This window comes from Lagenorhynchus albirostris, chromosome 12 (assembly GCF_949774975.1).
Source record: "Lagenorhynchus albirostris chromosome 12, mLagAlb1.1, whole genome shotgun sequence".
Taxonomy (NCBI): domain Eukaryota; kingdom Metazoa; phylum Chordata; class Mammalia; order Artiodactyla; family Delphinidae; genus Lagenorhynchus; species Lagenorhynchus albirostris.
In genome coordinates this window covers 20,158,617-20,182,980 of record NC_083106.1, presented here as the reverse complement: position 1 = coordinate 20,182,980, position 24,364 = coordinate 20,158,617, and the positions used below count along the sequence as shown (strand labels likewise).

The 24,364-nt window shown below is 35.4% G+C and overlaps 1 protein-coding gene across 1 annotated transcript in view; it reads left to right on the top strand.

The window, feature by feature from the left end:
• Positions 1-24,364, top strand: part of UTRN (utrophin) — a 499,864-nt gene that overhangs the window by 183,872 nt on the left and 291,628 nt on the right. Inside the window, exons 31-40 of the mRNA XM_060168281.1 lie at positions 458-619; positions 1,071-1,199; positions 1,869-2,042; positions 3,756-3,911; positions 8,559-8,729; positions 12,831-13,010; positions 15,196-15,324; positions 17,534-17,704; positions 20,008-20,169; positions 20,607-20,744. Of these exons, the coding sequence (XP_060024264.1) occupies positions 458-619; positions 1,071-1,199; positions 1,869-2,042; positions 3,756-3,911; positions 8,559-8,729; positions 12,831-13,010; positions 15,196-15,324; positions 17,534-17,704; positions 20,008-20,169; positions 20,607-20,744 (1,572 nt within the window). The remainder of the gene's footprint in view (positions 1-457; positions 620-1,070; positions 1,200-1,868; positions 2,043-3,755; positions 3,912-8,558; positions 8,730-12,830; positions 13,011-15,195; positions 15,325-17,533; positions 17,705-20,007; positions 20,170-20,606; positions 20,745-24,364) is intronic.

The following is a 24,364-nucleotide window of genomic DNA, read 5'->3' as shown; positions in this document are numbered from 1 at the left end:
TTATTCTCTCCTTTATTTTAATATGGTACATAGGAAATCTTTACATTTTTCCCTTTTTATTGAAGTATAATTGAAATATAACATTATATTATATGTAATATAACATTTTGTTTTTGTGATTTTTTTTTAGATTCCACATATAAGTGAGGTCATACAGCATTTGTCCTTCTCTCTTATTTCACTTAAAATAGTGCCCTTAAGGGTATTTTTGTATTTTGTCATTTTATATAGAAAGAAGTAAAAATTAGTAATTTCCTGCAAGATGCGTAAGATACTAGAAGGACCTTTTCACTTTTATCATTGCTAATTATTATTTTTTGATAATGCAGGACAAAGTCTTAAAGTAGTGCTCTTATAGTATGTTGCTTTTCTTGGTGGTTAGAACATAAGGGTTTTCTTATATTCAGCTGTTTATATTTGTGCTGAGCGACTAATGGGTAAATTTTTCCCCCTGTAGGCAGAGAGCAAGCAGATTTCTTTGGAAAAGCAACTCCAGGTCCTGCGTGAAACTAACCACATGCTTCAGGTCTTGCAGGAGAGCTTAGGGGAGTTGGACAAGCAGCTCACAACGTACTTGACCGACAGGATAGATGCCTTCCAAGTTCCTCAGGAAGCCCAGGTATTGCCATGGATGTGAGGGCAATAAGGTCGTAAAGAGAGCATATGTAATCGTTTCCTCACCTGCAAGGGCACCAGCTCCTTCTGCCATCCCAACCGAGAGTGAGAAAGGCCGGCCTTACTTACAGGGCAGCATGTGGGTTTGGGGGTTCTCAGGGTTTTTATGTGAGATAATGGCAAATGATCACCATTTAAAAATTATAATTTTCTTAGCTATGAAACTGGGGAAATTCCCTCTTTATAAATAAGTGACGAACATTTGAAGTGACAAATACAAAGACCTTTGTGCACAGCACACAGCAGTCCTGCGATACAGGTGGCCCATATTATTATTATACGCACACTTATTAAAGCATGGATAGGGGTCAATATATTCTTATCTGTTGTATGACTCTATGAAACTTAAAAAAAAAAAAAACAGACATTCTCTCCCTTTTCTAATCTCTTTGTAGAAAATCCAAGCGGAGATCTCAGCCCATGAGCTAACCCTAGAGGAGCTGAGAAGAAACACACGTTCTCAGCCTCCGACCTCCCCAGAAGGCCGGACTGCCAGAGGAGGAAGTCAGATGGATGTGCTGCAGGTGAAGGGGGAGGGCAGCTTCCTTTTACTTTTCAGCCTGTTGGGCATAAAAAGAAAATGAGAAAGAGCTGACGACTTGGATGTCTTTGGTCTTCTCTGTGATGTAAAGAGTTGGATGGGAGTGATGTGTTGAAGGTGCACTGGAAACTATTGGATCTGAGTTTTCTAGTTGAGTTGAGAAGAGAGAGCAATCTAGATTTAGATGTTTGCTTTGTATAGGTTTTTCCCTTGACGCAGAGCCTCCATCTGTACTGGTATGGCTGGTACACTGGGCAGGCTGAGTGCATGGGATGCAGTACCACTTAGCCCCTCAATGGGGGATGCAGACTGACCTTCACTCTGACCTTGTGATGAAGGGCATTGTGAGTTCTAGGTTCTTGAATTGTGTTTTAAAAACAGATAAGAAAATTAATGCAGTTTTAATTCCAGCAAGGCTAGCTTAGCCTTTCATTTTATCTCAGACTGAGACACTGAGTGTCAAGTAATTCAGGACACTGGGCTGTGCAGTCCCCCAAGGTGACTGGGCAACCTCACTAAGTTCCTTTAAAGAATGTTTTTATTGTTACTTTATTTTACAGCCTTCTAGCAGTATGTGTTATGCTAATATTGTCTGCTGAGAAAGATTATCATTCTGATGTGAATTGCTTATTATTTTCATTTCTGCAAACAGAGGAAACTTCGAGAGGTGTCCACAAAGTTCCAGCTTTTCCAGAAACCTGCTAACTTTGAACAGCGCATGCTTGACTGCAAGCGTGTGTTGGATGGTGTGAAAGCAGAACTTCATGTTCTGGATGTGAAGGATGTGGACCCTGATGTCATACAGACCCACCTGGACAAGTGTATGGTGAGGCCGTTGGGTGGTTAATGTGTCCAGTGGGTTTTCCCGTCAGTGATATGGCTTCATCTAGCGCTTATGTACATGGTTTGTTCAATAATTGTCAGTCTAAAGTGTGCTAAGAATAGGAATAAATGATGAAAAACAGGTTAAAAAATTAGAAGTGTGGTCCTTTCCTCCCAGGAATTTAGAAGAGATAGGAGAGAGATAGCCTGCAGAGAGTAAAATCAATTAGTACAGTGTAATGATAAGGAAACTAGAATAAACAAGTGTATAACATGGCTACAAAAAAATGAAGAAAATACATCTTAATCACAGGATGAAGTTAGGGAGGGCTTTGGCAGAATGTGACTAATAAGCTAAATTTTAAAGGATAGATTTGAGTTAGCTAGACGAACCATACTTAGAATGGATGTCAGGAATATTGCAATGTACGACAAATGTGTTCGCAAGGAAAGTAAAATTTTAAATTATAAAGTTTAAACCTAAAGTGTGAAAGAAGAAATTATACTTAGAATGGATGTCAGGAATATTATAGCATAAAAAATCATTCTCTAGGAAAATAAAATTTTAAATCAAAGTTTAAACCTAGAATGTAAAAGAAGAAATTATTTAAAAGGCCTTATTACTGTTTTAGTCTTGAACTTTAAAATTCAATTGCATAGAAATTTAAAAATAATGTGGCCAAGCATGTTCAATCGTAGAACTAGTGTTCTGCTTGGAAAGAATCATGAAAAAACTGAACATGACACAAGTTAAGCTAAGAAAAGTCTGGGAAGAGTTCTTTGTGCTTTTCAAAATTGCAGTCTCCACATGTCTGTTGCATACGGAAGGTTGTTTGATTACTTGAAAGCTTGAATGGGTGGAAGAATGAAAAAATAGGATGAATTTTTATATATAATACGTGCGCACGTGCACGTATGAATGTAAATATTTATTTACTGAGATATAGAGATCAACAGAGCAAGCACTGTCCTTGACTTTGTGTAACTTAGTCCAATGGTCTGTTATTATGTGACAGTGCCACATGAGGTGTTTCACGTCAAGATTATGATGCATAGAGATAAGAGAACCTGCCCAGAATACAGCTTTTTAGTTTTAAAGTAACAAGGATGAGGGCAGCTCTGAATTTGACCTACATAACTTCGACTTCCTGTGGTTATATACATCTTGATGTATTTAGTTTTTATATGTCTTTTCATTGTATAATCAATATGTACTCATTGTGGTAGACTTGGTACTTCAGAGAATTGTAAGAAAAAAAAATGAATCTTAATACTTCCAAATGCCAACAGCCAGAAATAGCCAGTGTTGCCTTTTTTCTTGTAATAGCATTAAGGATTTTAAAAAATGTAATTTAAAAAGTGTTAAAAAAAAAGTGTTAGACATTCAGGTTTTAGTCCTAACATTTTCCCATTTTATGTAGGAAATATGTTCGTATTATCAAGTACTTTCATAAACCTTTAAGATACATGTTTGAGTTTTTTTCTTTTTTAATAAAACAAGTATAACCTCTGTGAGTGTGTTTTCTTATCTGATTTTAAAAAGTCATTACAGCCTTGATTTCATTTTACTCATCCTTTGAACCAGATCTGGGAAAGATAAAGCCCTTTGATCTCCATAGTTAGTTCTTAGCTGTCAATCTTTGTAAGCCATGTTCTGAAATGGTTCCAGCTGGCATGTTTTCACTAATATGTAAAATTTGTCATCTTTATTTTTAAGAAACTCTATAAAATTTTGAGTGAAGTCAAGCTTGAAGTGGAGACTGTAATCAAAACAGGAAGGCACATTGTCCAGAAGCAGCAAACTGACAACCCCAAGGGGATGGATGAGCAGCTGACTTCTCTGAAGGTTCTCTACAATGACCTGGGTGCCCAGGTGAGCAGAGCAAGTGCACTGCCCGCCTCTTAACATTCCACTTCTGGGAGAAAGCATATTTGAATTTTATGGCATTAATAATATATGTTTTCATTTATGACAATAATTTTTATTATATTTCTTTAAATGTATGTGTTACTATTACAATGATGAATAGTTACACAGAAATGTATTTTTAATATTTAATCCGGGTTAATTTCTGTGTTTTCAATGGCTACTGACTTTTCATAAGTTCTTCTAAGGAAACTCTACAAATAATAGTCTCTGTATAAACTCAAGTTATTGGTCCTTGGATTTCTAGATTGAATAATCTACTGAGAAATGTTAAAAACATTAGGACTCTTAATAAATAGTGATAGGAAGTTCATATTAATCTATCAGGATTTAAAATCCTTTCAAGAAACATCTATAATTCGGGCATTTTAGTGAATTCATGGGGAAGTTGTTAGGCCCTTTACTGTGAGTGACCAACTGGATCCAATAGGCTTAACATCTTCTCTTACTGAGACTCTCTGCCCTGAAACCAGAGAAGCAAAAACAAAATAAAACAAAAAAAGAAACAAATAAAAAATGTGTGGAAGTGAAACCTTCTCATCAATATTGAAAAGCTGTATTAGGTAATACATTAGACCCTTCTTTGGTTATTAAATATTAACGAAGTTTCTACATAAGCCCAGCAAATACTAGCTGAAATTTTGTGATCATTTTCAGATTAGTAAGAAAGAACAGTCCTACATTTCCTGGGCAATTTGGACCACACTTCTGCAAGATTAGATTACTGGTGTGATACATTGTGTATCAATTTGATACACTGCACATCTGAAACACATATGTTAGAACTTCTTTGTATATTACACAACTGAAGTTATTTGTGAAATATTATTGTATTTATTAATTGGGCATTGGTGTGGTTGGTTTTACAACAGATCTCTAACTGTAATTATGGTTTTGGAGTTAAGTCATTTTCTCATTCAACACAATTGGGACTTTACTGTGTGTGAGGAGTTATACAGGCAGTTAGAGATACAGTGATAAGCAAAAACATATTATCTCTCTGCCTAATGGAACTGAGAGAAATAAAAGAAGAAAACTTTAATCAAGTAGCCATGCAAAGTAATGTCAGATTATCAGCCCGAAGTGTAATGAAGGAATGTATGTAGTGCTTTAGGAGTATATGTAAAGGGGGATTTGGTCCAGTCTGGGTTAGAGGAAGTGGTGCATGAGCTGAGATCCGAAGGATGAATAGGAGTAGCCTGGGTGAAACCAGTGGAGAAGCTTCCGAGGCTGATGGAACAGCATGTGTAAAGGCCCTGTGGCAGGAGGCAGCATGGTACTTTTGTGTGGTTAAAGCAGAGACAGCAAGTGTGGGAACATGGTGTTGGAGAGATGGGATGAGACCAGATCCGACCAGTATCTTAGAATTTGTGGTAAAGGTTTTAATCTCTGTGTTAAGAGCAATGAGCAATTATGGCAGGGTTTTAGCAGGGAGAAAACATGCTCAGATATATGTTTTTTAAAAGATCACCCACTGCAGTTTGGAGGGTGGATTGCAGAGAGGCAAGAATGGATGTGAGAAGACCAGTTTGGAAGTCATTGTTACGCTCTTTGTGAGAGATGATGGTGTTTGAACTAGTTTGGAGCAGTGGAGATGGTATGAGCCGATTTTTTAAAGACATATTTAGGAAGTGAAATGAGCAGGACTTGGTAAAGGATTTGATGTGGGGATGCAGGAGCAAGAGATGAAGGATGACTCATGGGTTTCTGGCTTGATCATGTGGAAAATCATGGTGCCATCACTGGGACGGGGCACTGGAAGGAAAGGCAGCCGTGTGGAGAAATCATAAGCAAGTACTGGACATGTTGACATTTTAAGTGCCTTTGAGAGAGTTAATTGCATATGTCAGATATTCACAAAGTTATTCAAGTCTGGAGAATATATCTGGGCTCGCTGAAGATATAAATTTTATGAGTCATCTGCATAGAGGTGGTTAAGTTTTCAGTGATGATGAAATTATTTAGGGAGAGGATGTAGTGAAAAAAGAAAAGGGCCTGAATTCAGTCTTGAGGGATTACCTCATTTAGAAGGGAATTTGAGGAAGATGAGCTTGTAAAAGAAACTAAAGTATATATGTATGTGTGTGTATATGTGTGTGTGTGTGTGTGTGTGTGTGTATACACACACACATATATATTTATATACATATGTATACCACATTTTCTTTATCCATTCATTTATCAATGGCTATTGTGAATAATGCTGCAACGAATATGGGAGTGCAGATATCTCTTAAAATAATGATTTCATTTCCTTTGTTATATATCCAGAAGTAGAATTGCTGGATCATATGGTAGTTCTTTATTAATTTTTCTGAGGGGCCGCCATGCTGTTTTCCGTAATTGTAAACTTGACATCTGCTAAGAAAGTAGATCTTAAGTGTTCTCACCACAAAAAAAAAGATAACTCTGTGAGATGGCGGATGTGTTAATTAACTTGACTGTGGTACTCATTTCACAATGTATGTGTATCAAATTATCATATTATGCACCTTAAAAATTCACATTGTGCAACCATATATTTTATATATATACAGAACCACAGTAAGCAGCAAGAAGTGGTAGCGCACCAGGAAAGTGCTAGGTCTGGGAAGCCAAAGGAAGGAGGGCATTATGAGAATGAGTGTAGGCTGCTGTTTTGAATATTATTGAAAGTTAAATATGACATCCACTTAAAAATGTCCATTAGATCTGTTGCCATTGGGGTCATTACTGAACTTAGGAAAGACAATTTCTGTGGAGTGATGGGGATAGAAGCCAGAATGTCATGGCTTGAAGTATGTGTGGGAGGTGAGAGATGGTTTTGAGAACTTGTATGGGGAAGGTAGGAGAGAGGGAAGTCGTTAGGGGAGGTGGAACCAAAGTAGGAAATGTGTGTGTGTGTGTGTGTGTGTGTGTGTGTGTGAGAGAGAGAGAGAGAGAGAGAGAGAGAGAGAGAGAGAGAAACGGAGAGACAGACATTTGAGTATGTTTCAGACCTGGTGGGAATGATCCTATTGAGAGGGAATGGTTGCATATTCAAGAGGGAGAAGGGATAAATGGTTATGTAGAAGATTTACAACTTGAGGGACTTCCGTGGTGGTCCAGAGGTTAAGACTGCACTTCCACTGCAGGGGGCATGGGTTTGATCCCTGATTCCTGATCAGGAAGCTAGGATCCCACATGCCCTGTGGCCAAAAAAAAGAAAAAAAAAGATTTACAACTTGATATGGCCTAATTCAATATGCAGTACATCTTAAAATGTATTGATTAGGCTGAGAAGAGCGTAAATTGTTATAAGTTGAAACTTAAATTATCTTCTTCCTGGTTTACAGAAATCTTTGGTAGCATTGTTTTATGGTAATTGTGTAGCTGCCTGGGCATGTCAAAGTCAGATAAGTATCATAATATCTTTTAAAAGAATTCAAGTATTTGTCTCCTGAAGTCTGCATTGAAGTACTATTAATTTAGAGTCATGAATTTTAATTAAACTCCATAGAAAAATATTTCACTTTTAAGAAGGAATTTAATAATAATCAATTCTTGAGACATCAAAGAGTAAAACTGAACCTATGGGACCAGTAAAAAAGAAATGTAATCCCATTTTACTTATTAAGAAAATTTGGTTTTTATATCTAAGAAATTTTGTATCATCTAAAAAAATTTCTTCCCATACATGACTTATCACTGTACTACTTAGGTAATGTTATCACCTATACATCTGTGCACATGAAAGGAAGAACATGTTTTTTGTATGTATTGTGTTGTGACATCCTTTAAAGTGTCAACTCAGTGTTAGGTTGTGAATGACTTTAGTTTGAGAGTACCATCATGTAATGCAAAGGGTCAGACCAGCCTCAATCTGATGGTCATGCCACCCTGGTTATGGCCTTAACCTTTTTAAGCTTCACTGTCCTGTTCTGTTAAATGGAAAACATAGTGCCTTTCACAGGGTTTTATTGTATAACGTGTAGATTTGTTAGCACAATATGAGAGCTGTATCAAGAGCCTGGTAAGTGTCAGTTCAGTTCATTTTGCTTTCCGTCAACAGCAGTAAGAGCAAAATAATAATAAAAGTTTATGTTGCATAGCCATTTACTGTATTTTACGTTAAGTGGTTAATTGTAAAACATAAGATTGTAAAAAATCTTGCTATTTCCCCCTCACATTGCTAGAATATCTGTGTGTTTCTAAGTGTGTTTTTTAAACAGAATCCCTCATTGAGAGGATTTTAAGGCATCTTCTGTTCAAAATAATAAAAGGAACTATTCATTGATTTCTTAACTTTGCTGCAGGGACTGGGTCAAGCCCTTCGTGTATGTATTTTTTTTCACTGAAAACTCATAGCAACCTTTTGAGGGCTGAACCTCCACCAAGGTCTCTTAGGAAGTAAGTGGAGAGCTAAGGTGAAAACTCAGGGCTGCCTGACATGTAACTACTACAGTATATTGTCCCCCCTGCAGAAAAGTAAGAATAGTGTGATTCTAGGTGCCAGAGATAAAGGTTAGGTCTGTCTTGGGGGTTAAATATGAATCTGTTTGGGTCTTTAGTTAGTGCTCTGATTCATTCCCACTATGTTGATCTCTCTTGTGCTCTTTTTTTTTTTTTTCTAAGGTGACAGAGGGAAAACAGGATCTAGAAAGAGCATCACAGTTGGCTCGGAAAATGAAGAAAGAGGCTGCTTCTCTCTCTGAATGGCTTTCTGTTACTGAAACTGAATTGGTACAGAAATCCACTTCAGAAAGTTTGCTTGGTGACTTGGATACAGAAATTTCCTGGGCTAAAGTAAGTTGTAGTTCAGGTGAACCACCAATATTATGCCCATGTAATTTGTGGCATTTTGATCAGGGAAATCTGGGTAGATGTCATTTCTCTCCATTTCATATAAAATATAGTCTTATCTTTTTTCCATGTCTCTGTCCTAAGAATGAATAAGAATATTTTAAAAACAACTATTTTCAGAAGATATTTTTATCTTGATTCTGAAAGCGTTAAACTCACATGGCTCATCACCGAGGGCTTTGTAGTCACTATGCTTAGGTGGTACTTGAAAATATTATAATTATCACCTTCAAAAGCAGTGACATTTTTTGAGTATTCATTCTTCACAAAGTATTGTGCTGAATTCATTTATTAATTCTTCTATAGTAACTTTTGTACCAGTAACTAATCTTTCTGTTGCAAACTAACTGGTGTAAAGAGCATAGGAACGGAATTTTCCAAAAAAATCAGTAAAAGATCCAAGAGTTTTCTCTAGCCCTGGAGTTACTTAGAAATCACAGAGATCAGAGAGTTGATTTGCTAGTTCTATCTTTTGATAGTTTTTCTTTTTACTGAAGCATTCTTTTCCTGAATTTATTTTCTAAGAAAGAAGCACGGATACTAGAGATAAGTGCTGAAAATAAATGATTAATCCTGTGACAGAACTTTGTATAAAGCTGCAGGTATCAGTTTTAACATTCTCTACAGGTGTCAGTTTATGGGGAGTGAAGAGGAGGTGCTATGAGGTCGTGGGATAATACAGCTCCTTAATTTGAATGCTTCTTTGGAGATAATTGTTGTAAGAAAGTCAAGATATTAATCACTAGGAAGAATGTTCTCAGTTTAGAAAATAGCTCATGAAAAGTGTAATTGCCATGGGCTGTGTGAAACGAAAAGAAATGTATAAAGGAAGTGAAAAACACTGGAATTCATGAGTTATGGTGGATGAATGCCAACCAAAGGCACCAAACTTTACTTTTGTTAAATTTAAGTTTTTCAAGGAAATATTATCTTCTTTCTACAATACACTTTGAAAGCCATTATTTTCTTATAGCACCATAAGTCACATAAGCAAATTGAATAACATTTGCATAGTGTAGTACAAAAAAAAAGACAGGAGCAAAAATCATCTCTAATCAAAGAATACCCTGTTATCATTTCAGTTTTTTATAGGCACATATAGACATGCAGGCACAAGTATATATTTAAAACAGAATTGTATCTAGTGTTTCATGACCTTCTTGAAAAGCCTTATATCTTTAACATTTTCCTTTACCTACAAGTGTTTTTGTGTCACACATTGGAGATAGGAATAGTATTTCATTGTATATTTTATTTTTTATTGTCCCATTCCTCCATTCATGTCCATTTAAATTATTACCAATTTTCACTATTGTAAAAAGTGCTGTGATGAATAAAAATACTTGTGGCTGAATTATAGCATACATTCTTAATTACTTCCTGAGGATAAATTCCCTCTAAAAATATTGGGTCAAGGGATATATCCATTTTAACATCTTATACCTGTTATGAAATTGTCCTTCAGAAATGTACCCAGCAGCTATGAGTGAGAATTCCTACTTACTTGTTTTAACTACACTTTTGACAACGGTAGGCAAATAACATGTTTTGATTATTTAATTAGAACATTTTCCATTAGTTTATAGGCCATTTGTAGCTTCTATCACAGCTTGGTCTTTTAATTTAGAGCTCTTTACCTGTTACAGTTCTTAATGCTTAGCGTGTTGTGTATTGGTACAAAATTATTTTGTTCTTTGCCACTGTAGTTTCCTTTCTGTTTTGTATGTTTTTTTAAAACTTATTATATATTTTTTAAATAATACAATGCTTTTTAAAAAAATTATTTCTGCCTTTAGTGCTTAGAAAGGCCAACTCTACTCAAAAGTTATATAATTATTTACTTATATTTTCTTCTAGCTCTTTTATAGTTTCATCTTTTTACCTTTAATGCTTTAAATCCTTCTGGAATTTAGTTTGGTGTATATAATGAGGTAAGGCTCTAACCTTTTATTCCAAATAGTTTACCAGTTATCTCAGCACTATTTATTGTGTAATTATCCTTTCCCCACTGATTTGACAAGCTCAATTCATATATTCTTTTTACCTGTTACTTTGCTTTGTTTTCTGCTTCACTGATCTGACCCTCTGAAATGTTCTTCAACTGTTTAACTACGTGGCTTTATATTTTAACATGTAGTTAAAGACAGGATTTCCTAACTTTATGCTTCTTCTTTTGTATATACTCATATGAATTTTAGAATTATTACTCTCAAATTCTTAGAAAAATTGTTAGGAATTTCGATTTGAATTGCCTTGAATTTATAAATTTGTTTTGAGGGGAATTGACATCTTTGTTATATTTGTCTTTTTAGTAATATGGAATGTCTCATTTCCCCCTCCAAATTCCCTTACATCTCTACATAATGCTTTGGTTTTTTTCTTTGTAAACTTTATCATGTATGCAAAAAAGTTTATACCTACATATTTATTTTATTGGTATGTATGAAGTATGCTTTTCTTTCTTTTTTTTTTTTTTACTAATTTCTTATGGTTGGTACATAAGCGATACCAATTTTTGCATATTTAATTTTTAATCATCAATCTGTGCACTCACATAAATTCAATTAGTTTTTCAGTTGATTCTCATCATTTTTAAGGTAAAGACAGTAAATATGATAAGTTTGTTTCTTATCTTATAAGAAAGTGAATAGTTATCTTATAACTATTCACTCTTAAATTCCCATTTAATCTTATTTCAGATTTGAAATAATGAAGATGGTATATACAAATCATGAATTCATAGCACATTCTCTTCACTAGAGTAAACCAAATGAAACATTAGTATGTAACATAATCACCCATTTTTTCAATGTTGTGTTGTCAGATTTAAGAAACATGCATATTTCAAAATATTTTAATGAATTTCCACTATAATATTATGTAAAATTATTTTCAATGCAAAATTTAAATAGCATCTGCATTCTAGAACTTAGTGTTTTTATTCCATAGCTTAAAAATCATTATTTTCAACGTAGCCATTTTCTTTACAATAAAATCTATTAACATAGTGTGTGTACTGTTTACATTTAATTGCTTGTAGTTAATTATTATAGTTTTTAAAGACTACTGTAGTCAATCAGTGCATAGCCACTGAAGGAATGCAGAAACTTATTAACTGCAGAGAGCATGGCTGTGGGTATTCTGTTTTGTTTTTGTTTTTTCCCCTCCCTGCTGGAGAACACTTGAGAGAAATATTTCAGTGTCTTTATAAAAATACCAGTAATTGATGTGGCCAAATGAGTCCTTATACCTTGACTCACTTGCGAATTTGTAGTTTTTATGCCTTTCAAAATGTGATTTAATGATGTGAGATTAAATGTAGATTTGAACTTCTTGAAATGATTCGTTTAAATATTTTTCTAAAAAGGTACAACAGAAGTAGGGTAGATATATGCATGTTACTTTTTGATTGAAAGAATTTTGTAGTTTTAATTTTGGAACCCAACATTCTCTTTATAATTCTCTGACTGCACACCTTGCCTGGTCAAACTTATGAATGTGAAAATCAAGTAATCATAATACCATCTAGAGTATTAGCTTTACATATTAAGACAAGTGTAAAACCAAAGCTTAGACGTGCTAGTTCTCCTATGATGTATAGTACAAGATGAAATGTTTTTTGTAATGCTTATAAACAAACAATATGTTAAGTTATCTTAGAATTTTGAGTTCTGGGATAGTCCTGCTTTGCCCACTTGTAGTTACTGAAAATGGAGCTGATTCATTATTTCTAGAGTTTTGATGAAGATAATTGTTGTTGTGTAAGGAATGGAATTTATACTTAAAATAAATGAAATAATTACCTTTCCACATCTAAATTTGTTACATTCTTTGGTGTTTGCATAATTAAATATTTAATTTTTATTTGAAACTTTAAAACTCTCATCATGTTAGTAAGTTGTGGAATCTTGTGAACCTTTGACATGTGTAAGTTATCTAGGGAGTCATGTATACGTGAAAAAAAAGTTTTTTAAAAATGAAGGTTGTATAAACTTTTATAATGTTCTGAAAGATCAAGTAGGTCTGGGAACTTTTATTTTCTAGAATATTCTGAAAGATCTGGAAAAGAGAAAAGCTGATTTAAATACCATCACAGAGAGTAGTGCTGCCCTGCAGAACTTGATTGAGGGCAGTGAGCCTGTTTTAGAAGAGAAGCTCTGTGTCCTTAATGCCGGGTGGAGCCGGGTTCGCACCTGGACCGAGGATTGGTGCAACACCTTGTTGGTATGTTTCAGGAAGAATTTCATGGTGAAATCTTCTCTCCTTTAATTATGTATAAACGAATACTGTTTTGATTAGGATTCCAAATCCTATTTTCTGTTTGTCACAATAATGTTTTGCTTGTGAATTAATTTCATTAGACTACATTTTATCTTTTCCTTTGAAAAGATAATAACTAGAAAGAGTTCACATGTCTCTATTAAGTAATAAACCATTTGTGATATACATAGAAATTACTTTAATATCTTAGTAAATACACCTTATTTGCTATATTTTAATGACAATATTGTATTTAATTTTCATACTATTATAAACTATATATATAATATTTGTAATGTTCTAATATTGGTGTACTAGTTAAGGGCACCAGTTCTAGTGTCTGATGGCCTAAGTTAAAGTTTTGACTACAAACTGATTGACATTGGTCAAGTTATGGGTTGGCCAAAAAAGTTAGTTTGGGTTTTTCCATAACATCTTACGGAAAAACCCAAACAAACTTTTTTGGCCAACCCAATACTTAAATGCTCTCTAAGTCTCAGGTTTCTCATTTGTAAAATGGACATTATTATAATTTCTACCTCATACAGTTTTTGCGATTATGACGTAAAACATGTAGGGCTCTTATAAAACTATATTTAAAACAACCAATTTTAGATATTGTTATGATGATTATGGTAATTGTTAAATGCTATATGTTTTTAGTCTTTGGTTATAACAACACTACTACGCTGTTAACCAGTATTTCATGGAAATCGTGACCATTTAATTTCATAGTGTTTTTCTGTCCCTTTTATAATAACAATGAATATATGGCAACCGGACCTTCTCTTCCCTTAAAAAAAGTTCTCATCTGTAAATTATTATTTGTTCTGATATATCTGAGATAAGACTCTTTCCAAATTCATAGGATTACTGGGTAATGGATATGAACAGAGAAAAATAAATTATTGTGTGTTTGGATATTTATTGAAATCAACCAGAATGTGTAGGGCATTGAAGCTGGTGGGTTTACATCTTGATCTGTCAGAGTTCATCTGCGACTTACTACCTTCATAACCTTGGGTAAATTACTTAATGTCGCTTAGCTTTAATTTCCCTATATGTAAAATGGGATTAAAAGAACATATCTAACAGAGTTGTTAAATGTTGAATAACAAATGTGAAATTCTTGGCTCATAAAATATGTTCATTAAATATTTTATATATTCATTTTTATTATAACTAGTTTTATTCCAGATGCTCATGGCCCTTACTTCTGCCTTATGCAGTCTGTACCTTCTAAATTCTCCTTTCAAATAATATCTTTCTACACCTATTAGAACATTTGATTTATCTGCTCTTATCAAGGTAAATAAATCTGGTGTTTATAAATTCTTCTTACTTAGAATCCAGACCACTGTCAACACTTTGCTCATATGATTTATTGGTTCTCATTTTATTTTTTCAATGATTTTTCCATATTACAGATTAATAATTTGTTTCCTTGTTTTTAAACACTTTTCTTCGAAGTTTCTTCTTAGTTTCCTTCATCCTATAAAATCCAATTCCTAAAAGTTTTTGGTTTCATCATAAGGCTCCCCCACTCTTTTTCATCAAGTTCTACATTCTTGCCTTAGCCTCAGCAGTTTTGCCTAGTTTTAACTGACTTAACTGTTTTCAAATGTATTCTCTCAATCACGTTATACCTTGCTTCAGGAAGTATCACTGAGATCTGTTCCAGGTGTAATGGTAAGTGCTGTCGGTACTGAGGTGAAACAACAGGGGCCCTGCCTCTAAGTACTTACAGTCCATTGAGCAGGCAAAATTTGAATCATTTTTTAATATTATTACTTCCTTAAATGAGTTTTTAACAAATATGATCAAGGAGGGGCCGGTGAGATTATTTGTAATATAAGAATGACAGATAGGGATTAAAACAAAATGAAATTAAAAAAGAAACTTTCACCTTTTATTCTTCTTCAACTTTTCATCGTATTGAGATCTAAATTAAAATTAAAAAGTGCTCAGTCACAGTGTGCATTTTTAGGAATGAGATTTATCCATTGGGGAAGAGCTTTGTAGGAAGGTGGAAATTCTTCTTGAAATTCAGCATACAGTTAGCACTTTGAAGGTCTTTTAAATGTCTTCTAAGATGATTGTCTTAAATATTGCATATGATTGTATCAGCATTTTATTAATTCCTTTCTAGAACCACCAAAACCAGTTGGAAATATTTGATGGAAATGTTGCTCACATAAGCACCTGGCTTTATCAAGCTGAAGCGCTATTGGATGAGATAGAAAAAAAGCCAGCAAGTAAACGGGAAGAAATTGTGAAGGTAGCAAATGTAGAGGACCAGTAACACTTCTGGGAATGGAAGTTTTGCTGTTCTCTTTCTCTCGAGGAGTGCTCCAAGTTACTTGTGCACACATCTTCCCATGCGGTAGATTCATTAGCTTTTATGTTGGTGGGATAAACCGAGTCTTTCTTGTTTGTTCTTTGTATTTTGTCTTAGCTTATTTTTTGTTCCGTTCCTTTCTTGTAAGAATTAGCACTAAAAATACCACATTATGTGATTGTTAATAAAATTTTTCCATTGCAATTTAATAAGCTATAAAAAAAACTGCATTTTGTCATACAAGGTAGTTTGAATGCTGGGTCATTCGTTCACCACAAAAGGTCATTCTTAGTTATTTTTTTAATGACTTGCAAAATTTGGTGGCAGTATAGAAAGTCAAAGCAAAACTGACTTCACAATGAGTATTTGGCTTTCATTTCTTGCTGCATATTGCCCCCTGACCCAGCTTTGCAGAGGAATCAGCTGTATGAAAAAGATAGTATACTTTTTCAGAAGCACAAAGTCTGGCAGACTTCTCTCTTCACTTTGCTCAGCCTCTTGATACCCTTACTCAGTGGTGTTAAGCAAAGAAGAAATTGTTGTCTCGGGGGCTCCAGAGTCTCAGAAAAGTGCCCAGAGTACCCCTTATTCATTCCTGTGTTTCTACATTTAGTTTCAAAGTTGAAGGTCAAACGTAGCTTTTAAGAATTCCTCTTCGAGAATCTTTTCTTTTTACCACTCAGGCCCCACCAGTCCTTCCTTTGAACGCTTTGTCATGTCAGGCATGGATGAACAATTGAATTCTAGGTTACAAATGTACTTTCTCAACATTCTGCAGACATCCTTGAATGAATCTTTTTTTTCCCCTTTAAGTTGTTTATTGATGACAGAAACAGTGCATAATTAAAGATTTGATGAGGAACCTGCAAACAATAAAGCATGTGTCTGTTGCCAGCAAAATACAATTATTCCAGGTCCTTTAGACGTTACAAATAGAGTTCCTTCACAGCAGATGGTTCATATGTAACAAAGCCATTTTAGAGTGTTTAATTGTGCTTCTATAAAACCTTCGAAGAATGAGGTAGTTTCCTTTACTCACCACATTTTCCACATTTCCCACATTTCCACGATTACACTTTTAGTGAACTTATTAAATCCTTTTAACATAACCTTTAAACAATTTTTCATGAAAGCCAAGCCTTATTTACAAAGTGTTTATTTCTTTCCACTTGATTTTTCTTAAAGAGAATTTCAAGGATCACTATACAGATAGCAAAATTTGAGACAAGAACGGCTGTTTTTTTTTTCATTACAATCAGATTTAGATGTGAGAGAACATGTTCTAAAAATTCCATAGTTAAGCTGATGTTCTCCTGTTTCTATCTATATACACTGATTTAAAAACAGTTCCTCAAACTACTTATTTTCTCTCAGCCACCATAACAAGTAAGCACAAATTCTTCACAACAGTGGGTTAAGCTCCATGTATTAGCTGATTGTGTGCATTGCTGGATCATTCATTCTCGTAAATCACCAAGAAAACATCTGCAGAATTTATAGATGCGTACAGATTAGCTAGCTTATTTTTAAGACTTCATTCAAAATCTACTTACAGCCATACATACTCTTGAGAGAATTCCAACACTCTTCAAAAACTTACCAATGAAGTAGAAATTGAGGCAGGTATGTGCATTCCTTTCTTAGCCCTGAGAAGGAATTTAATGACAGTTGGGAAATTAGCTTGAGGAAACTGCATAATGTTGTTGCATATTTTAGTTAAAAACTAAATGATAATATTCGACTAATTTCCAAATGAGTTCACCTTCACCAAGGAAAGGCGGATGATGGTAAATAGTATTTCTAGGGGGAAAAGAAGTCAGTCTACTCCTTGCCACTTATTCCTTTATCCAGCCTCAAGAGGCTTTGCAACTCTTAGAATAAAACGGTTGAAGAAATGACACCATAAATCATATAGACTATTCAATCATAAAATAAAGTTTTATCCAATCTGGTAGTGATCGAAAATGCTTCCCATGTAACATGAATGAGTCCTAATGTACGAAAAGCTCTTATTCAAATTGATGGTGCTGAAATCTCTTACTAGGAATCTCAGACATTTATTTAAACTACCTTTACTTTCGAGTTAGCATTACACCCATGTTTGGTTTTGATTTTTCCCACGTGCTAATTTTGTTTTTCTTACAATTAGCGTTTACTGTCTGAGCTGGATGATGCTAACCTCCAAGTAGAAAATGTCCGTGATCAAGCTGTTGTTTTGATGAATGCACGTGGAGGCTCAAGCAAGGAGCTTGTAGAACCAAAATTAGCTGAATTGAATAGAAACTTTGAAAAGGTTTCTCAACACATCAAAAGTGCCAAAGTAAGCAATTATGTTTGTATATAAAACTGTTTTTCTTATAGATATGTAGCTACGTGATAGATAATTATATGGTATATATATCAAGAGTTTTTTAATTAAAATGATTTTACCACTTTGGAGCATTTGTTCTTATTTATTTTGATTATGCACATGAAGGAGAGAATATAAGAAATTAGTATTAAAGAAAATAACCCATTAGAGAAAAGGTTTCAAAGTATTGAAATTATGAGAGGAAGGATCATCTTTTTTGCAGGAAGTAAATATTTTCTAACTTTGCTTTGTTTTGAAATACTTGATATAATAGGCCAAACAATCTTTCATAGCCTACGAATATACTTAGATTATTTGCAATTTAAAGAAAACAACAAAAATGTTGCTTTAACTTTTGTCTTCCTTAGCCTTGACCCTACTTCCTTACCTTCTGACCTAAGCTCACTTATTCTTTTCAATAGATCTATGGGAGATTTTTCCTACATATGTTAAAGAGTAATGCAGGAAACATAGGAGATGGAGTGAGAGAAAGTGCAAAGAAAATTATTGTTGTCCCCATAAATAATTTCTGTTAATGTTTTGGCATACATATCCACTCTTACTCATGTGTATGTGATATTAAAATATCAAAAATTTTATATTGTTTTGTATATTCTCTTCAGACAAGGTTTTTAACATTCAATTAAATGATCTGTTACAATATTCTAAGTCAATTTTCCACTTTTATTGTGCTTTTATAAATATTGTATTGTTAAAATTCTTTTATGCATGTCTTTTTGTTCATTTCTTAGTATGCCCTTAGGATCACTTCTTAGAATTCCTTGATATTGTTGTGAAAGTTGTACCTATAAATGCTGTTAAATAGATTTTTCCAAAGATTCCTACTGTAAGTTTGTGCCAATTTATACATTCATAACCAGAGTGTGAGATTGCTAGCTTCCCCATGCTCAGCCAACACTGCATGTTATTTTCCTGCCTTTAGTTTTATTGAATTTGTTACATTGATTTTAGGCACATAAATATTGATGTAAAGGCTTTCTATATAGATACTGTCTGAAAATACTGCATTGAGAAACGTACTTTTTCGAAGTTTCGGTATCAAAATCGAAGGGGCATTGTGCTGGAGAAAGTTAACTGGGAGGCATTCTTTGGGATGTCCCTATACTGGGTAGTGGCCTTTCTTCCTCTCTGTGGCCATGGCAGGGATGGCTTCCGGATCATGGCACTGTTTCCTGCTGTGCTCGCCTGCGGTCCCGGAACCCTCCTCCCACTCCAGGCAGCCACGCTCACTTGCACACCAGTTTGCATCCCTCGCTGGAATTCGGAAAACATGGGTAATCAGAGAAGCCCAAGTTGGTAAAATTATTGCTGTGGGAATGAATGAAATTAAAGTCAATTCAAATAAATGTGAGTTCTTTCTTGACACTGATTAAATGGTGAAAGGTCAAGTTAAGAATATCTTTTCTTTTTTTTAAACATCTTTATTGGAGTATAATTGCTTTACAATGGTGTGTTAGTTGCTGCTTTGTAACAAAGTGAATCAGCTATATGCATACATATATCCCCGTATCTCCTCCCTCTTGTGTCTCCCTCCCACCCTCCCTATCCCACCCCTCTAGGTGGTCACAAAGCACCTAGCTGATCTCCTTGTGCCATGTGGCTGCTTCCCACTAGCTATCTATTTTACATTTGGTAGTGTATATATATGTCCATGCCACTCTCTCACTTTGTCCCAGCTTACCCTTCCCCCTCCCTGTGTCCTCAAGTCCATTCTGTACATCTGCGTCTTTATTCCTGTCCTGCCCCTAGGTTCTTCAGAACCATTTTTTGGATTCCATATATATGTGTTAGCATACGGTATTTGTTTTTCTCTTTCTGACTTACTTCACTCTGTATGACAGACTCTAGGTCCATCCACCTCAATACAAATAACTCAATTTCGTTTCTTTTTATGGCTGAGTAATATTCCATTGTATATATGTGCCACATCTTCTTTATCCATTCATCTGTCGATGGACACGTAGGTTGCTTCCATGTCCTGGCTATTGTAACTAGTGCTGCAATGAACATTGTGTTACATGACTCTTTTTGAGTTATGGTTTTCTCAGGGTATATGCTCAGTAGTGGGATTGCTGGGTCGTATGGTAGTTCTATTTTTAGTTTTTTAAGGAACCTCCATACTGTTCTCCACAGTGGCTGTATCAATTTAAATTCCCACCAACAGTGCAAGAGGGTTCCCTTTTCTCCACACCCTTTCCAGCAAAAATCTACAAACAAGAATATCTTTTCAAAGAACATTTTTCCTTCTACAGTTGCTGATTGGCCAGGAACCATTATCATACCAATATCTGGTCACTACTGAAGCGTTTGAAGCTGGTGTGCCTTTCTCTGACTTGGAAAAATTAGAAAATGATATAGAAAATATGTTAAAAGTTACAGAAAAGCGCTTGGAATCCAGTGATGAAGATGAAAAGGTTGGCTCAAGCAGATTTTCAAAACCGTGGTGTTCTCACTTTTCTTATCTGTTAATTATATTTTTACATTAATGATGTTTACCCACATATCTGCCAAACATGATAGAACAGATTTAAATGTGACTTTCTGGTGAGTGTCAGTGTAAGGTTTGTCACGTGATTTACATAATGCTTAAAAAAAAGACATACTTTCTGACTACAAAGGTAGTGTTATCTTAGTTCTATTTAACTTCTGCTAAACTAGCATTCTTTATGAGTTATTTTAACTTCATGTATGAAATATTTTAAGAAAAACATAAACTTTTGTTGTATATCATTCAGATAAACATATGTTGACTTATACTATACTTTGTAAGTTAGTTCTCCTGCTTGGGAACTGATAGTAAGTGACCCTGTGCATTTTTCTTTTGAGTAATTTTTATCTTTTAAACATTCAGATGGATGAGGAGAGAGCCCAGATTGAGGAAGTTCTACAAAGAGGAGAACAAATGTTACATCAACCTATGGAGGATAATAAAAAAGAAAAGATCCGTTTGCAGTTACTACTTTTGCACACAAGATACAACAAAACTAAGGTATTGTCATGGGGGAGTCTCTGTTCCACTTAAATAACTTTTTCAGCTCTTGCCATTGAGAAATGTGATGTTGCATTCAATGATACCTCAAAACAAACCAGTTGGAATGGTATCTCCTCGTTTCTCGTGTGTATTGCTAGATATGTTTATATTTTTGGATGAGGCAAGACTCACAGAAAATAGAAACATAAAACCTTATTATTGACATCTCTTTTGGATTTCTGATAATGTTTTAAACCTTTGGGGAGTGACTTTCTCCTTCAGTTCTGTATTTTATGTGTGGAGCTGTTGACCACATTAAAAAAAATTTCTAGTTTACAAATAACTAAATTTGTGAAGTTGATAAAATATGATTTATATTCTAGGAAAAGATTCACCACCAGCTCCCTTTTCAATAGCCATCTTTGCAGCTGCATTGTAAATATGCTGGTGTTCCCCAGAGGTCTGTACTTAGGTAATCCTTCTAGAACCAGTTTCAGTTGATGATGTTGGAATCTACTAGAAGATTCAGGTTTCTCTGCTTGGTGCCTGTTGGCTGTCTCTGTTTGTACTGCAGCCTTGTAACAGGTCCCAAGCTGAACTAGCCCTCGTTCCCCTCCTCCAACCTGTTTCCTGCTTTATTCCCTATCTTAGTTATTACTTATAAAAACTACCCAGTTCTCAAGGTAGAAACTTCACAATCTTATCAGTCATTTCCTGTTCCTCACACCTTGTTCCTCACACCACACTGAGGAAAGATTAGAACCATTAGGTCCGAATGAAGTAGATACAGGTCTGAACCTGAAGTTAGATACGGCTCTACCAGTTACTTGTATATGACCCTGAGAGAGTAACTTAACTTCCTCAGTCTACTAACATTTCCATAATTCAGACTCTTATGATTTTCACCCATTAGTTATTCCCCAAGTTGGTTTTTTTTTTTTTTTTTTTTTTTTGCGGTACACGGGCCTCTCACTGTTGTGGCCTCTCCCGTTGTGGAGCACAGGCTCCGGACGCGCAGGCTCAGCGGCCATGGCTCACGGGCCCAGCCGCTCTGCGGCATATGGGATCTTCCCGGACCGGGGCACGAACCTGTGTCCTCTGCATCGGCAGGCGGACTCTCAACGACTGCGCCACCAGGGAAGCCCCCAAGTTGGTTTTTAAGTCCAGTTTTTCTTAACTCTGGCCCATCTTCTCAGCATGTTTTTCCCAGCATTATTCCCCCAAAAGTCATGGCTGATCATATGATTCCTTTCCCTAAGAACTTGTTTAGGAAAAGATTGCAAAATGCAGGAAAAGCTTTAAGTGCGAGGTTTGTCACAATTACGGTATATAGAGGCTTTGGTTTGACCTCTGGCTACCTCTTTGATTCACTGTCATTCACCATGCAGTATAGCTATACTGGTTTTCTCTACCTTATGCCAGCATACTGGTGCCTTAGCACCTCTGGAATCTTGCTAATTCCCTGGTGTGGGTTTTATCTTCTTCTTTTACCTGAAAAATGTGTTGTCTTTTAAGACTGGGTTCCATTTTTCTTTCTAACATCTTTCAGATTATATTACAGTTCTTTGTTTAATTGTTACTTTTAAAAGTATTTTTCTTCTCTGGAACTTCTTCATCTTTGGGTCCCAAATCAGAAATCATTAATGGTCCCAAAATAGAAATAATTTTTAAATTTTTAATAGATAAACAAATTTGTTTTTCAAAAGTACTAACATATACTATTATAGACTTGTTTCATTTGGGTTTCACTAGCATTAGTTATTGTAATTAAAATTATTTTAAAATATTAAAAAATTTTTTGTCCTTATTTCATTAACACATATACTTCTTCAAATCTGTAGTTTTTAAAACTGTTTTTTTAACTGTGAACATTAGAATCCCTTGAAGAGCTTAAAAAGAAATCGAGCCTCAAACCAGTTAAATCAAAATCTCTCAGGTTGTGCCTAGGTGTGGGTGCTTGAAAAAAAAAAACTTTGTAGAAGATTCTAATGTGCGGTCAGCATTGAGGACCAGCAGTTTATGGAACTCCTCCCCTTCCCTCCCCTCCCCTCCCCTCCCCTCCCCTCCCCTCCCCTCCCCTCCCTTCCCTTCCCTTCCCTTCCCTTCCCTTCCCTTCCCTTCCCTTCCCTTCCCTTCCCTTCCCTTTCTTTTCTTCTCTTTTAGGTGAGCAATGAGCTACTGCATGCTATGAGCAATATTTTATCCCTGTTGAATGATTTGAGAAAATTTATGTGTCCGGGAGGAGATGGGGAAGGGCATAGGAAGGATTGGGTGGTGTGTGCACTGACAAAAAGCATGAGAAGGTTTTTAGCTGAAAAAATTCTTTCACAAGCCCCTCAGTTAGTTTTCATTTGGATTAACCTCCTTACGAATTCAGGTTGGAAATGAGAAAAGGAGTGAGAGAGGAGAAATGGTGGAGATTGGTGAAGAGAGAGAAAATAGAAGGTGGTGACAGGCAGTGGGTAACCAAAGACTATTGAGAAGGAACATGAAATTTGTTTGTTTTTGTTCTTTAAAAACAGACTTTATTTTTTAGAGCAGCTTTAGGTTCACAGCAAAGAGTTCCCACATACCCCTTGTCCCCTCACCCCCAATACACACATAGCCTCCTCCATGATATCAGTGCCCTGCACCAGAGAGATATATTTGTTACAACTGATGAGCCTACATTGGCACATCATAAAGTCCCTAGTTTATGTTAGGGCAGGGACGTTAAATTTGTTTCAGTCAAAATCACATCCATCCTCAGTGCCTCCTTCTCTTCAGTCCTATATTTATCATGTAAATCAGGGGTCCCCAACCTCCAGGCTGCAGACCTGTAGTGGTCCTTGGCCTGTTAGGAACCGGGCCACACGGCAGGAGGTGCGCGTTGGGCGAGTGAGCAAAGCTTCATCTGCTGCTCCCCATCGCTCCCCATCACTCGCGTTACCGCCTGAGCCATCCCCCCCCCCCACCCCCGATTCTGTGGAAAAATTGTCTTCCATGAAACTGGTCCCTGGTGCCAAAAAGGTTGTGGACCGCTGATGTAAATAGTTCCTCAGGTCAAGTACCTCCAGAGCCTCCCCTGAGGGTACAGAGGGGCTCATGCATATCATTTTCCTTTTCATTGACTGCCTTTCACATGGTTTCTCCTACAAAGTGATATAGGTGGCTTTTTAAAGATTATGAATTTATTTAAACTAAAAAAAGGACTCTGTCTTATTTGAAATATATATTGAATGACCCTTTCTCATTTGTTTACTAGGGTATTACTATTTTAAAATATGCGCAAGCTCTTCATAAATAAAGATATTAACCTCTTGTCATATTTGCTATAAAAAGTATCATCTTATTGATTTTTATCTTCTAATTATTTTACCTTTAATATACAGCCATTTAAAATTTTTGTTTAGCCACATATGGCTAGGTTTTTCCTTTGTGATTTTCTTAAAAAGTCCTCATCCTCCAGAGAGTTGGCGATGTTCAACTCAGTTTTGTTCCAAGTTTTCCCTATGGTTTGATAAAAACAAAACTTAGAACATTTTTGTAAAGTGTCATTTAAAATCAATTTTTTAATCTATCTGGAATTTAGGTTGCTGTACGACATGAGGTGCACCATGTACCATTTAATGCTACCTTGTAGTATATCTGTATCTTTG